The 15,465-nt window shown below is 38.5% G+C and overlaps 1 protein-coding gene across 2 annotated transcripts in view; it reads right to left on the reverse strand.

Moving 5' to 3' along the window:
* The window catches only part of SPIDR (scaffold protein involved in DNA repair), a 564,249-nt gene that overhangs the window by 469,571 nt on the left and 79,213 nt on the right, over positions 1-15,465 (reverse strand). Inside the window, exons 2-3 of one of the 2 annotated variants that reach the window (XM_080801921.1) lie at positions 12,534-12,689; positions 11,677-11,743 (exon numbers count right to left, since the gene is read on the reverse strand). In XM_080801921.1, coding sequence (XP_080658047.1) covers positions 11,677-11,743; positions 12,534-12,689 — 223 coding nt within the window. Of the gene's footprint in view, positions 1-11,676; positions 11,744-12,528; positions 12,690-15,465 lie in introns of both variants that reach the window. The other variant, XM_080801922.1, reaches the window with a different exon arrangement.

Here is a 15,465-nt window from a genome sequence, read left to right on the forward strand (position 1 = left end):
TATTCTGAATATTCTGGACCAATTTCTGCCATTTATAAGCTACTTAGTCTATGCTATTACTGGTCTATTACTAGTCTATTGGTCTATTAGTGTGATCAGCCTAAGACAGGAAGGAAGGAAAGTTATCACTGCTTTCAGATTATATAATGAATTCATGGAATTCATAATCCATGAATTACAGAAACTTTACATGATTTATGCAGATAAAACCACTACCAGGAATTTAATATCAACTCATTTTATTTGTTGAAGGGTACCCTTGAAATCAAGACCTAGTCCAGTGAAATTCTAGGAAGGATATCAGCTAGACTATGAGAATAGCTACAACAGGTAAACATTTATGAGTGCCCTTTGCAAGCCAGGCATTGTGCTAGCATGTGGTATTACAGGCTGAACTGTGTTACCTCAAAGGTCCTTCACATGTTAAAGTTCTAACACTCCAGTATCCCAGAATGTGATTATTTGGAGATAGGGTCTTTACAGAGGTGATCAAGTTATTCCAATAGGACAAGTGTCCTTATAGGAAAGGAAAAATTTGGACACACGCAAGGAGTGGGAAAAGGAAGACACATGGAAAGTGAAGACACACAGAGAGTGAAGAAACACATGGAAACACAACCATTACAAGACAAGAAAAGAACCCTAGAGCAGATCCTAGAAGGAACTAATCCTGCTAATACCATCATTTTGGACTCAAGTAGCCTCTAGAACTGTGAGATAATAAGTTTCTGATATTCACACAACCCAGTTTGCACACTTTATTACTGGTATTTTATCATGGCAGCCCTGGCAAACTACTACACCTAGGATATACAGAAGAGCAACAAAGAAAGCTCTGCCCTTTGGAAACAAATGGTACAAAGAGGAGAAAAGCAATTCAACAAATATAACAACAACAACAAAAAAATTTAGTGACACCTCTCAAGGAGCAGGCATTTCTGACCTCAAAAACAAAAATTTTAAGAAAAAAATCTGTATGGCTTTTAAGGAAAAAAAAAACCTTTTTAAGGAAAAAAAACCTTTCACTTTGGTAAAAAATATATATTTTTTTATCATATGTTATATTATTAGGTAAAAAAGTATATATATTTAAGTTCTACTTTTCAAAGAAAATCATCTATAAGGGCTCCAGGCTCTTATTTTCAAGTGTATAATCTTTTGTCTTCCTTTTCCCACTCCTTTCCATTGCCTGTTTCCTGCCCTATTCAGTCTTCTCCAGTTACAGTGTCTTACAGTTGAGGAAAGAGAGACACAGAGACATATCTCTCCTTTTGTGCACACTCTGCAAAAGTATGTTCTCCCACTTCTCCTTCCCAGCTCTCACAAAAATACTACTTCCCAGCCTAAAACTTCTGTTAATATTATGTCTGAAATTAATACCTTACAAGCTACAATTGGGGGGCATCTGGGTGGCTGAGTGGGTTCAGCCTCTGCCTTCAGCTCAGGTCATGACCTCAGGGCTCCTAGTATTGAGCCCCGCATCAGGCTCTCTGTCCCCCCTCTCTCTGCCTGCCTCTCTGCCTACTTATTCTCCCTCTCTGTCAGATAAATAAATAAATTCGTTTGAAACAAACAAACCAAAAAAGGCTACTATTGGGGCATCTGGGTGGCTCAGTCAGTTGAGTGTCCAACTCTTGGTTCCAGCTTAGGTCATGATCTCAGAGTCATGAGATCAAGGCCCATGTACAGCTCCACAAGGGGAATAGACCCTGCTTAAAATTCTCTCTCTCCCTCTGCCCCACCCCCTCTCTCCTGCACTAAAAAGGAAATTAAAAAAAAAAAAAAGATACTATTTTAAAAATGAGCCAGTTCTAGGAAATACCTTGAGACCCTCATTCCTATTTCTGTTTACCAGTTTTTGTTAAATTTTTAACAATATTTTCTTGCCTCAACAGGCACTTATGCTGTAAATACAGTAATTATACATTGCTGCAAGCTCTTTCAGCCTTTCAGAATATACTGATCATTCTCTGAAGTCCAAAGAACAGGAGGGTGGGTTGAATATATATTGGCACAGGGAAACCATCGCAAAAGATCTTTCTGTAATTAAACACAAGTTCAGGGGCACCTGGGTGGCTCAGTGGGTTAAAGCCTCTGCCTTCGGCTCAGGTCATGATCCCAGAGTCCTGGGATCGAGCCCCACATCGGGCTCTCTGCTCGGCAGGGAGCCTGCTTCTCTTCCTCTCTCCCTGGCTGCCTCTCTGCCTACTTGTGACCTCTCTCTCTGTCAAATAAATAAATAAAATTAAACACAAGTTCAGAGCTTATTTTATATTTCCTTTTTTCCTCAAGTTGAATATGGCTATACTTACTTAAATTCACCAACAAAATAACAACCACACCTGTAAAAGAAAATCTTTTCTACATATACTATGATAGAAATCAGAATTAAATTGATCTTTGAAAATCACATCATTTGGCACTAATAATAAGAAAAGTTAAATTCTACAGTTCCATCAGAAGATGATGGAATTAGAGGAGCAAGATGGCGAAGCAGTAAGAGACTTAAATATCATCAGGTCCCAGAAGTTCACCTAGATGGTTATCAAACCATTCTGAACACCCACAAACTCAATAGGAGATACAAGAGAAGAGGAGAAACAATTCTAGGAACAGAAAATTGACTACTTTCCAGAAGGTAGGACTTGCAAAATGAATCTGAAGCACTGGGAAGATAGACTGTGGCAGGGAAAGGCCAGATCCTGGCAAGTGAGAGAGCAGTAGAGCACAAATTTGGATTTTATAGAAGTCTGCTCCACTGAAGGACGTTGCTCCAGAGGCAAAGCAGGGGAGGGGATGCAGCCCTTGCTGGGACAGTGTGGTGTCAGGACTCACAGGGACACAAAAAGACCAGGGGTGTCTGAGGGTGACAGAGCTCACAGATACGGGATCACAGTTATGGGATCGGGGAAGTTAGCTGTAAAGATGGAGCTGAAAAGTGGGCTTTCACCACGGGATTACCTTAAACCATGATCCAAGGCACAGTCGGACCACTACTCTTTGAGCAGGGACCCCACAAGTGACAGATCCGGAGATGCCCCCTCGTCCTCATTTGGGAGGAGCAGGGCAGGAGCGCACTGCAGGAATCTGTTGGGATTGGAGACCCCAAACAGGACCATGAGCCAGAGAAAGAAACGCTCAGATACATACAGGGTGAGCATGGAGTGTGGCCAGAAACCAGGAAGACGGGAGGGATTGACTGCTTTTCTCTGAGGGTGCACTGAAGAGTGGGGCCCTGAACTTTCGGCTCCTATAGGCTGGAGATCTGGAGGCCACCATCCTCATTCCCATCCTCTAAAGCGGTACAGACAGAGTTCAGAGAACAAAAGCTACCGAGAACGAACCCAAGCAGATTACTTGGCCTGACCCCTGGCAATGAGGGTGCAATTCCTCCTCAGGAAAAGACATTTGAGAATCACTGAAGCAGGCCCCTCCCAAACAAGATCAACAAAAACATCCAGCCAAGACCAAGTTCTCTGTGGAACTACAGAGCTAGGGGAAAGCAACACGTAGGCTTCATGGCTTTTTCCCTATGATCCTTTAGTCTTCAAAAGGTAAATTTTTATAATTTTATTTTTTTGTTATTCTATTTCCTTTCTGTTATACTACTGATTTATTCTATTTCTTTTCTATTAACTTTTCCTCCTTCCAATTTCAACATTTTTAAACTATTTTATCAATACCTTTTTAACTTTTTAAAATTTTCATTGTTACAGTCATATTTTATCCCCTTGTTGTATTTAACCTTAAGTTTTTGTATACATGTATGTTTTTTATTTCTTTAAAATATTGGGACACAATTTCGTCCAACAATCAAAATATACCATAAATCTAGTGCATGGCTTTGCTCTTGTATCTATCTAGACTGATCATATTCTTTCCTCTTTTCATTCTTTTTTCAACCAACTTCTTAAAAATTCCTTTTTTAGAATCTTTTTTAATTATCAACTTTATAGTCATATAACTACCCTTCATTGAGTTTACCCTTTTTTGGTATATATATGTTTTGCTTTCATCGAAATGTTGGATGGTAGTTTCGTATACAGACCAAAATATAAGTGGGTGGTTCTGTTCTATTCACCAGTCTAAAATATATATATATATCAGATATATATATCATATATAATACTTATTTATTAGCCCCTCCTTCTCCCCCTGGTTTTGGGTCTCTTCTAATTTGGCTGATATATTTTTCTGGGATCGTTGCTACCCCTTTTTGTATTTTGTTCTCTCATTCACCTATTCTTATCTGGATGAAATGACAAGGCTGAAAAATTCACCACAAATTTAAAAAAAAAAAAAAAAGAACAAAAGAACAAGAGGCAGCCCCAACAGCTAGGGACCTAATCAATAAACACATTAGCAATATGTCAGAACTAGAGTTCAGAATAATGATAATGCAAGCTGGGCTCGAAAAAAGCATGGAATATTTAGTGAATCCCCTTCTGGAGAAATAAAATCCCTTCTGAAGAAATAAAAGAACTTAAATCTAACCAAGTTGAAATAAAAAATGCTATTGATGAGATGCAATAAAAAATGTAGGCTCTTACCACTAGGATTAATGAGGCAGGAGAGAATTAGTGATATAGAAGACCAAATGACAGAGAATAAAGAAACTGAGCAAAAGAGAGACAAACAACTATTGGACCACAAGGGGAGAATTCGAGAGATAAGTGATACCATAAGACAAAACAATATTAGAATAATTGGGATCCCAGAAGAAGAAGAAACAGAGAGAGGGGCAGAAGGCATATTAGAGCAAAATATAGCAGAATTCCCTAATCTGGGGAAGGGAACAAACATCAAAATCCAGGAGGCACAGAGAACCCAACTCAAAATCAATAAAAATAGGTCAACACCCCATCATCTAATAGTAAGACTCACAAGTCTTATTGACAAAGACAAAATCCTGAAAGCAGCTTGGGACAAGAGGTCTGTAATATACAACAGTAGAAATATTAGACTGGCAGCAGACCTATCCACAGAGACCTGGCAGGACAGAAAGGATGGGCATGGTATATTATGAGAACTAAATGAGAAAAATATGCAGCCAAGAATACTATATCCACCTAGGCTGTCATTGAAAACAGATGGAGAGATAAAAAGCTTCCAGGACAAACAAAAACTAAAATAATTTGCAAACACCAAACCAGCCCTACAGGAAACATTCAAAGGGGTCCTCTAAGCAAAGAGAGGGCCTAAAAGTAACATAGGCCAGACAGGAACAGAGGCAATATACAGTAACACAAACCTTACAAGCAATACAATGGCACTAAATACATACCCTTCATTAGTTACCCTGAATGGAAATGGACTAAATGACCCAATCAAAAGACACAGGGTATCACAATGGATAAAAAATCAAAACTCATCAATGTGCTATCTACAGGAAATTCATTTTAGACCCAAAGACACCTCTGGATTTAAAGTGAGGGGGTGGTAAACAACGTACCATGCTAATAGACATCAAAAGAAAGCTGCGATGCCTATCCTTACAACAGATAAGTTAGATTTTAAGCCAAAGAGTATAATAAGAGATGAGGAAAGAGACTATATCATACTTAAAGGGTCTGTCTAATAAGAAGATCTACCAATTTTAAATATCTATGCCCCTAACATGGGAGCAGCCAATTATATAAACCAATTAATAACAAAACTAAAGAAACACATCAACAATGATAAAATAATCGTAGGGGACTTTAAGACGCCTCCCCTTACTGAAATGGACAGATCATCTAAGCAAAGATCAACAAGGAAATAAAGGCTTTAAATGACACACTGGACTAGATGGACATCACAGATATATTTAGAACATTCCATCCTAAAGCAACACAATACACATTCTTCTCTAGTGCACATGGAACATTCTCCAGAATAGATCACATCCTGGTTCACAAATCAGGTCTCAACCAGTACCAAAAGACTGGGAACATTCCCTGCATATCTTCAGACCACAATGCTCTGAAGCAAGAACTCAATCACAAGAAGAAAGTTGGAAAGAACTCAAATCCATGGAGGCTAAAGAGCATCCCACTAAAGAATGAATGAGTCAACCAGGAAATTAAAGAAGAATTTTAAAGATTTATTTATTTATTTATTTGTCAGAGAGAGAGAGAGAGAGAGGAGCGAGAGTGAGCACAAGCAGACAGAGTGGCAGGCAGAGGGAGAAGCAGGCTCCCTGCCGAGCAAGGAGCCCGATGTGGGACTCGATCCCAGGACGCTGGGATCATGACCTGAGCCGAAGGCAGCTGCTTAACCAACTGAGCCACCCAGGCATCCCATTAAAGAAGAATTTTAAAAATTCATGGAAACAAATCAAAATGAAAACACAAATGTTCAAAATTCTTTGGGACACCACAAAGGTGGTTCTAAGAGGAAAGTATATAGTAATACAAGCCTTTCTCAAGAAACAAGGGCTCAAGCACACAACCTAACTCTACACCTAAAGGAGCAAAGAAAGCCTTAAACCCAGCAGGAGAAGAGAAATAATAAAGATGAGAGCAGAAATCAGTGAAACAGAAACCAAAAGAACAGGAGAACAAATCAACGAAACTAGGAGCTGGTTCTTTGAAAGAATCAATAAGATGGATAAACCCCTGGCCAGACTTATCAAAAAGGAAAGAGAAAGGACCCAAATTAATAAAATCATGAAAGAAAGAGGAGAGATCAAAATCAACAGCAAAGAAATACAAACAATTATAAGAACACAGTATGAGCAACTATACGCCAGCAAATTTGACCATCTGGAAGAAATGGATGCATTCCTAGAGACAAATAAACTACCAAAACTGAACCAGGAAGAAACAGAAAACCTGAACAGACCCATAACCAGTAAGGAGATTGAAGCACTCATTAAAAGTCTCCCAACAAACAAGAGCCCAGGGCCAGATGGCTTCCCAGGAGAATTCTACCAAACATTTAAAGAAGAATTAATACCTATTCTCCTGAAACTATTCCAAAAATAGAAATGGAAGGAAAACTTCACAACTCATCTGATGAGGCCAGCATTACTTCGATCCCAAAAACCAGACAAAAAGGAGAATTACAGAACAAAATCCTTGATGAACACAGATGCAAAAACTCTCAGCAAAATACTAGCCACTGGATCCAAAGTACATTAGCAGGATTATTCACCACGACCGAGTGGGATTTATTCCTGGGCTGCAAGGTTGGCTCAGCATCCACAAATCAATCAGTGTGATACAATACATTAACAAAAGAGAGAACAAGAACCATATGATACTCTCAATAGATGCTTAAAAAAGCATCTGACAAAGTACAGCATCCTTTCTTGATCAAAACTCTTCACAGTGTAGGCACAGAGGGTGTATAGCTCAGTATCATCAAAGGCATCTATGAGAAACCCACAGCAAATATCATTCTCAACAGGGAAACTGAGAGCTTTTCCGCTAAGGTCAGGAACAGGGTAGGGATGTTCACTATCTCCACTGCTACTCAACATAGTACTAGAAGTCCTAGCCTTGATAATCAGACAACAAAAAGAAATAAAAGGCATCTGAATCAGCAAAGAAGAAGTCAGACTCTCACTTTTTGCAGATGATATGATACTTTATGTGGAAAACCCAGAAGAATCCACTCCAAAACTGCCAGAACTCATACAGGAATTCAGTGAAGTGTCAGGATATAAAATCAATGCACAGGGCACCTGGGTGGCGGTTAAGCCTCTGCCTTCGGCTCAGGTCATGATCCCAGGGTCCTGGGATCGAGCCCCACATCGGGCTTTCTGCTCGGCAGAGAGCCTGCTTCCCCTCCTTCTCTCTCTGCCTGCCTCTCTGTGTGCTTGCGATCTCTGTCTGTCAAATAAATAAATAAAAATCTTTAAAAAAAATAAAATAAATAAAATCAATGCACAGAAGTCAGTTGCATTTCTATACACCAACAGCAAGACAGAAGAAAGAGAAATTAAGAATTTTATCCCATTTACAACTGCACCCAAAACCATAAGATACCTAGGAATAAACCTAACCAAAGAGGCAAAGAATCTGTACTCAGAAAACTATAACGTACTCATGAAAGAAATTGAGGAAGATGCAAAAGAATGGAAAAACACTCCATGCCCTTGGACTGGAAGAACAAATATTGTGAAAATGTCTGTGCTACCTAAAGCAATCTATATATTTCATGTAACCCCTATCAAAATAACCATCAACTTTTTTCTAAGAAATGGAACAAATAATCCTAAAATTTACATGGGACCAGAAAAGACCCCGAATAGCCAGAGGAATGCTGAAGAAAACCAAAGCTGGCAGCATCACAATTCCAGACTTCAAGCTCTATTACAAAGCTGTAATCATCAAGATAGTAGGTACTGGCCCAAAAACAGACACACACATCAATGGAACAGAATAGAGAGCCCAGAAATGGACCCTCAACTCTATGGTCAACTAATCTTTGACAAAGCAGGAAAGAATATCTAATGGTAAAAGAGAGTCTCTTTAACAAATGGTGTTGGGAAAACTGGACAGCCACAAGCAGAAGAATCAAACTGGACCATTTCCTTACACCACACACAAAAACAGACTCAAAATGGATGAAAGACCTCAATGTGAGACAGGAATCCATCAATCCTTGAGGAGAACACAGGCAACAACCTCCTCGAACTCAGCCACAACAACTTCTTCCTGGAAACTTCGCCAAAGGCAAGGGAAGCAAGGGCAAAAATGAACTATTGGGACTTCATCAAGTTCAAAAGCTTTTGCACAGCAAAACAAACAATCAATAAAACCAAGACAACTGACAGAATGGGAGAAGATATTCGCACATGACATATCAGATAAAGGGCTAGTATCTAAAATCTATCAAGAACTTATCAAACTCAACACACAAGGAACAAATAATCCAATCAAGAAATGGATAGAAGACATGAAGAGACATTTCGGCAAAGACGACATCCAGATGGCCAACAGACACATGAAAAAGTGCTCCATATCACTCGGCATCAGGGAAATACAAATCAAAACCACAATGAGATACCACCTCACACCAGTCAGAATGGCTAAAATTAACAAGTCAGAAAACCACAGATGTTGGCGAGGATGTGGAGAAAGGGGAATCGTCCTACACTGTTGGTGTGAATGCAAGCTGGTGCAGCCACTCTGGAAAACATAATAATGAGTTCTCCAGTGCTAGTGATGTGTGGGCCTTTGGAGTGACACTGTGGGAACTCATGACACTGGGCCAGACGCCCTATGTGGACATTGATCCCTTTGAGATGGCCGCATACCTGAAAGATGGTTATCGAATAGCCCAGCCAATCAACTGTCCTGATGAGCTATTTGCTGTGATGGCTTGTTGCTGGGCCTTAGATCCAGAGGAGAGGCCCAAGTTCCAGCAGCTGGTACAGTGTCTCACGTAGTTCCACGCAGCCCTGGGGGCCTATGTCTGACTCTCCTCTCACAGTCCCACGGCATCAGGAGCACGGTGCCTGTTGGGGCTCCCTTGGAACCAGTCATGGATGCTTTGTACGTCATGCACCACCAGCAGAAGCACATATGCCTTTCGGAACACTGTGCCTTAGGAATGCTTTAGGATCGGAACTTTTAAAGACAGACTTAATAATGTGGAATATTTTCTAGGTATCATTTTTATTAGGTTGAACTGAAAGGGTTTCTTACAAATTTTTTGGCCCGCGATTTTTTAAAACATAGTTACTTTGGATTAGGGGTACATTCTTACAAAATAAATAAACAATTTTTAAAATTGAAAAAAAAGGGGGGGGGGGAATCATCCTACACTGTTGGTGTGACTGCAAGCCAGTGCCGCCACTCTGGAAAACATATTGGAGATTCCTCAAAAAGTTGAAAATAGAGCTACCCTATGACCCAGCAATCGCACTACTGGGTATTTACCCTAAAGATACAAATGTAGGGATCCAAAGGGGCACATGCACCCAAATGTTTACAGCAGCAATGTTCATAATAGCAAAACCATGGAAAGATCCTAGATGTCCATCAACAGATGAATGGATAAAGATGTGGTATGTACGTGTACACACACACACACACACACACACACACACACACACACACACAGGAATACTATGCAGCCATCAAAAGAAATGAAATCTTGCCATTTGCAATGGCATGGATGGAACTAGAGGGTATTATGCTAAGCAAAATAAGTCACTGAGAGAAAGACAATTATCATATGATCTCTCTGATATGAGGAATTTGAGAGGCAAGGTCGGGGATCGAGGTGAGTAGGGAGGGAAAAAATGAAACAAGATGGGATCGGGAGGGAGACAAACCATAAGAGACTCTTAATCTCTCAAAACCAACTGAGGGTTTCTGGGGGTAGAGGGCTAGGGATAGGGTGGCTGGGTTATGGACATTGGGGAGGGTATGTGCTACGGTGAGTGCTGTGAAATGTGTAAGTCTGATGATTCACAGTCCTGTACCCCTGAGGCAAATAATATATTACATGTTAATTTAAAAAAAAGAATATGGAATTGCAAAAGACATGTGCCAGTTTATTACATAGTGTTTTTTGAAATTATGAATTGAGGAAATTTTATTTTTATTTTTCATTAAAAGAACCCCCTAAATATTAGTGAAATAACTGTATAGCTCTTAGTCACAGAAAGTTTTCCCAGACTGCATAATTTTTAGCAGGCTTTCACACAGCTCTTTTTGCCATCAGACATAGCAATCACTGCCATCAATTAAGCAACTACTAAGTGCAAGCCTTTGAAATAGACATTTTATTACTTTTTTTTTTTTTGGTTTATAATAACCCAATGAGGTACACATTCTTTTATGCATTTCTCAGAAGGAGAAACTGAGGCTTAGTGTGTTTACCTTCTTTCCCAAGATTACACAGTCAGAACCCCAAGGAGCCAAAAGAGATCTCTAAGGTCTCAAGCATGGACTTTCCCTGCCTACCCACTAAGTGTGGCAGCAGAGCCAGCAGTCTCCCTAGTATTTCTTCCTTACTATCAGAAACCCAATTTTATTTAAGCAGCAATACAGATATTTAAAAATCTTTAATTTCACTGAAGTCCCTTTTGTAGAGTGATCCTATATAACAGGTTCTGGCCAAAGGTAGAGGTCCTGGGGAGGGAATCCCTTCCCAGAAGAAAAGTATACTTGGAGAAAATCCTCACAACCTACAGCCCTCCTGAGAACTAGGCCCAGAGAACTCAGTTTCCACCTCATGACTGCAAGAATAAACTCCACACTAAGGCTGCAGAACTCAAAACAGGCCTGACTCCCTAAACTTCTTGTTGCAGGAGATAAATTCAACCCTATTTCTTTAAACACTCTAAAAGTTTCCTCCTGTCTATATCTGGAAGATTTCCCTAACTGATTCACCAAGTAAGAATTTCACTGCCTGAAATATGATAATCCTTTTATCATAGTTCAGAACCATATTTCCCAAATTAGAATTTTTTAAAATCCTGGGAGCCTAAGCTAACCTACTGAGCTCTGCCGATAACAATAAACCCAGGAAGGATACATAAAAAATTTTATTATCTACGGGAGGCAAGGAAAAAATGGGGTAGATGGTGACAAAGATGAGAGATTTCTCAAAAATTACCTTTTTACATTTTGATGTTTTTAAACCATAAATATACAGCCTATCCAAACTATGGGAATAAATCAAAGAAGGATATATTAGCCTTATGCCTTTTCTGTCAAGAAACCAACAAAATATTACCTTTCTTGGGTCCAGGGGATAATCTGAGGTTCTTTTCTGTAATGATCTTCTTTTCAGCTGTTAATGACTGTAGGAGATGACAATAATATAATAATAATGATAATGTACTAATTTATGTGACAAGGGCTAAAACCAAAAATATTTTTTTAAATACTCCAAGCCTTAAATAATACCCTCCTTAAAATATGCCTCTTTTATTGATATTAAACAGTAAGTATTCCCAAAGCACATATTCCTCATACATAAATGTATTTTTATATTTTATCAGAATCTAAACAGAGAACTAACCATTAAGAGTTTATAATAGTATTCCATTTTGTACATATCTGTAAGTATTTCAAAATCAGCATACATACAAAAATTAAACAGAATATCTTATTGGCAAAAGATCCTGAGTATACAAGCATTTCATAAATCTACTTATCATTAAGAGTAGGATGCCCAAAGATTTCATTACAAAGAAGTACAAAGGCTGGGCCTGGCATGAAGAGGTGATTACTAACTTGCCAAAATTACTAAAGGAATTTAAGGCTGTAAGGGGACATCTGGGTGGGCGAGCGGGTTATGTGTCTGCCTTTTCAGCTCAGGTCATGATCCTAAGGTCCTGGGATCCAGTCCCACACTGGGCTCTTTGCTCATCAGGAAGCCTGCTTCTCCCTCTGCCTGTCACTCCCCCTGACTGTGTGAGCTCTCTCTCTCTCTTTCTCTCTGATTTAACAAAAACAAAAAGACTGGACCAATTACTGTGTCCTAAAATAAGGAAGGGAATTCCAAAGAAATATAATTACAGTGGCTTAAACACTCAGGAATCTAAGTATCCATTGGCATTCAAGGAAAACCATTTTTAATTACTTTACCAGAGTCCCAGAAGTGTCCTGAAATCCTTCTCCACATCTGAGCCATGCTTCAGAGAGGGAAGCAGCTGCCCCCACTGTCCTGAGACCTGCTCTTCGGAACTTTAGTGGACTCCCTCTTGGAAAGGATGGGTATTCTATATCCCAATTTCTTTTTCTCTGTGGAGACGGTTTTTAAAGAAAAAAAAAACAAAAAACAAAAAACAAAAATCAAACCAACTTCATTAAAAATACATTAGTAATTAACACTATGGGAACCCAGGAATGGCAATGGTGAAGGCAAAGCTTTTGAATGTCTCTGAATCCCCATGTAAAAAAAAGTAACAAGAAAGCACACAAACTGTACAATCAGAGAACAAATTCGAAAATACAAAGAGGTGAGGACAAATATATTCAACCCTCCAAAGGTCCTGCATATGATTCTATCGGAAAGCAAAGCTGAAAGAAGTGAAGGAACAAAGGAGGATCTTAGTACATACACATGTGGTGTTCACTATGGAGCAGGCAATCTGAGGATGAAATGGTACCTGAAACAGGTCCCAAGACATCCAAAGGAGTAGGAGCAGTTTAAGACACTCAGTACTCGTCAGCCAGGACTACCTTCTTGGACCGGGTGTCACACTGCAGAGAAAATGCTGGCAGTGGAATCTGCTCAGCAGCACAGGGATAAAGAAAATAAAGATAAAGAAAATAAAGATAAAGAAAAGAAAAGGTCCAGATGGAGTGTAGGAAGGGAACTGAGCCAGAAGATATCTAAATAAACAAGTGGCCATATTTTTGCAAACTACAAGAAAACCACAGAAATTATAAAAGCTCTTTTGAATTCTGCCTTCTTCTAAAAATTCACAGAAACTATAACATAGAAATAGGCAATAGAAGGGGATCAAGGTTAAATCCAATACAAAGTTATAATTAGAAAAAACAGAATGGAGTAGAATAACATACCAACACACAAAGAAAGCACACTAAAGACATGCTGAGAGAACAGAAAAAGTGTAACCTACTATTTCAATATAAGACAACACATTTAGATTATAAAAAGTCAGAAATGAAGTAACAAACTTAAGCAGTAGAATAAAGTTAACAAATCACCTGAGGGAAAGAGCCCAAATGTCCATCCACAGGTGAATGGATAAAGAAGATGTGGTATATAAACATGTATACACAATGTACATACAATGGAATGAATACACACACACACACACACACACACACAATGTAATGTTACTCAGCCAACAAAAAGAATGAAATCTTGCCATTTACAACAACATGGATGGAGCCAGAGTATGTTATGCAAAGTGAAATAAGCCACTCAGAGAAAGACAAATACTATATGATTTCACTCATATGTGGAATTAAAAAAAAAAAAGATGAACATAGGGGGAGGAGAAAAAGAGAGAGATGCAAACCATAAAACAGACTCTTCACTAAAGACAACAAACTGAGGGTTTCTAGAGGGGAGGTAGGTGGGGGGAAGGGTTAAATGGGTGATGAGGATTAAGAACACTTGTGATGAACACTGGGTATTGTACAATAAGTGACAAATCACTAAATTCTACTCCCGAAACTTAATATTACACTGAATGTTAACTAACTGGAATTTAAATAAAACTTGAAACAAAAAATAAAATATTCTTTCAACATGGAAAAAAAATCAGCTCAGGAAAAAAAGACTAAACTAGAAGGAATCCAAGAGCACATAGCTATCACAGATAATATCTTAAAAAAGTAATAAGGAGGAAAATTTAAAGTTCATTTTAAAGTATTCAAGAGAAACAGAGTGATCAATCAAGTCTCTCTTGTGATCCAACATACAGATAGTAGCAATCCCTGAAGAAGAAGAAAACCAAGATAATAGGACAGACAAAATATCAAAAACTGCAATTCCGGAGAAACTTTCCTGAAATCTTTAAAAAAAAAAAAAAAAGGAGACTGCATATTGAAGCACACCACATACTTGGTAATATCAGCCCAGAAGCAAACAAAACCAAGATACATCCTAGAAAACAGGCTTTTAAACAAACACTTTGAACATCTAGGAAAAGGAACAAATGATTTACAAGTGAATAAAAATTACCTTATCATAGAATGTTGACAGCAACTTCACGGGAGAAAAAAAAAACAGAAAAGTGTGTTAAGATACTCAAGGGAAGAAAATGAGTGAAGTTTTATCCAGCAACAGTGCTAACACTGATTTATTTTCTCCAAATGTTTTTGTGTGAGTTTTGCTTTTTTTTTTTTTAACAAATGTCTACAACAGACATGTATTCATTTTATAAGATTTTAAATTTGCATTTTATTTAAGGAAAATCTTTTAAATTTGCAACACAAATCAAATTAAGGTTAACTACTATGAGTTGATCATCTGAATAACACAAAAAACCCCTAATCAATACCACTGTGGTTTTAAAAAAAAAATGAATTAAAATTACAATATACCATTAAAATTTCTGTAACGAGGAAGAGGGAACAAATTCATAAAAACAAATTCAGCCATAACATTGATGGCATTTTAACATGTAAGAGCCCTACGCAAATTCCTCTTAATGTAGAAATTCCTCTGGCGGGGCAGAACTACAAAAGGAAGAAGCATCTATCCTCAAGATAGATCTTGAGTAGCAGATTTCCCCTGGCAGCTCTGAAGAAACTTGCTTCATTAACTAGAACAGTAAAAAAAGAGGAAGATAACATTTGGTCTCTTGAGCCATTTTTTTTTTTTTTTAACTCCAGAATACTTTTTAATGCATTAAATCAGCCCAGGTCAGGTATGTAAAGAAATGGGTGGCATGGGGGATGGGATAGGGAAGTACAAGATGATTGACCCTGAAATATCTTGAACCAGTGAGTAAGAAAGCACTCAAAGAATGAGAACATGTCATAAGGACACATGAGCATAGGTGAATGGCCTCTCACTGGCCAACTGTGGAACATTCCT

The sequence above is a fragment of the Martes martes genome, assembly GCF_963455335.1.
Source record: "Martes martes genome assembly, chromosome: 4".
In the NCBI taxonomy this organism is placed as follows: Eukaryota; Metazoa; Chordata; class Mammalia; order Carnivora; family Mustelidae; genus Martes; species Martes martes.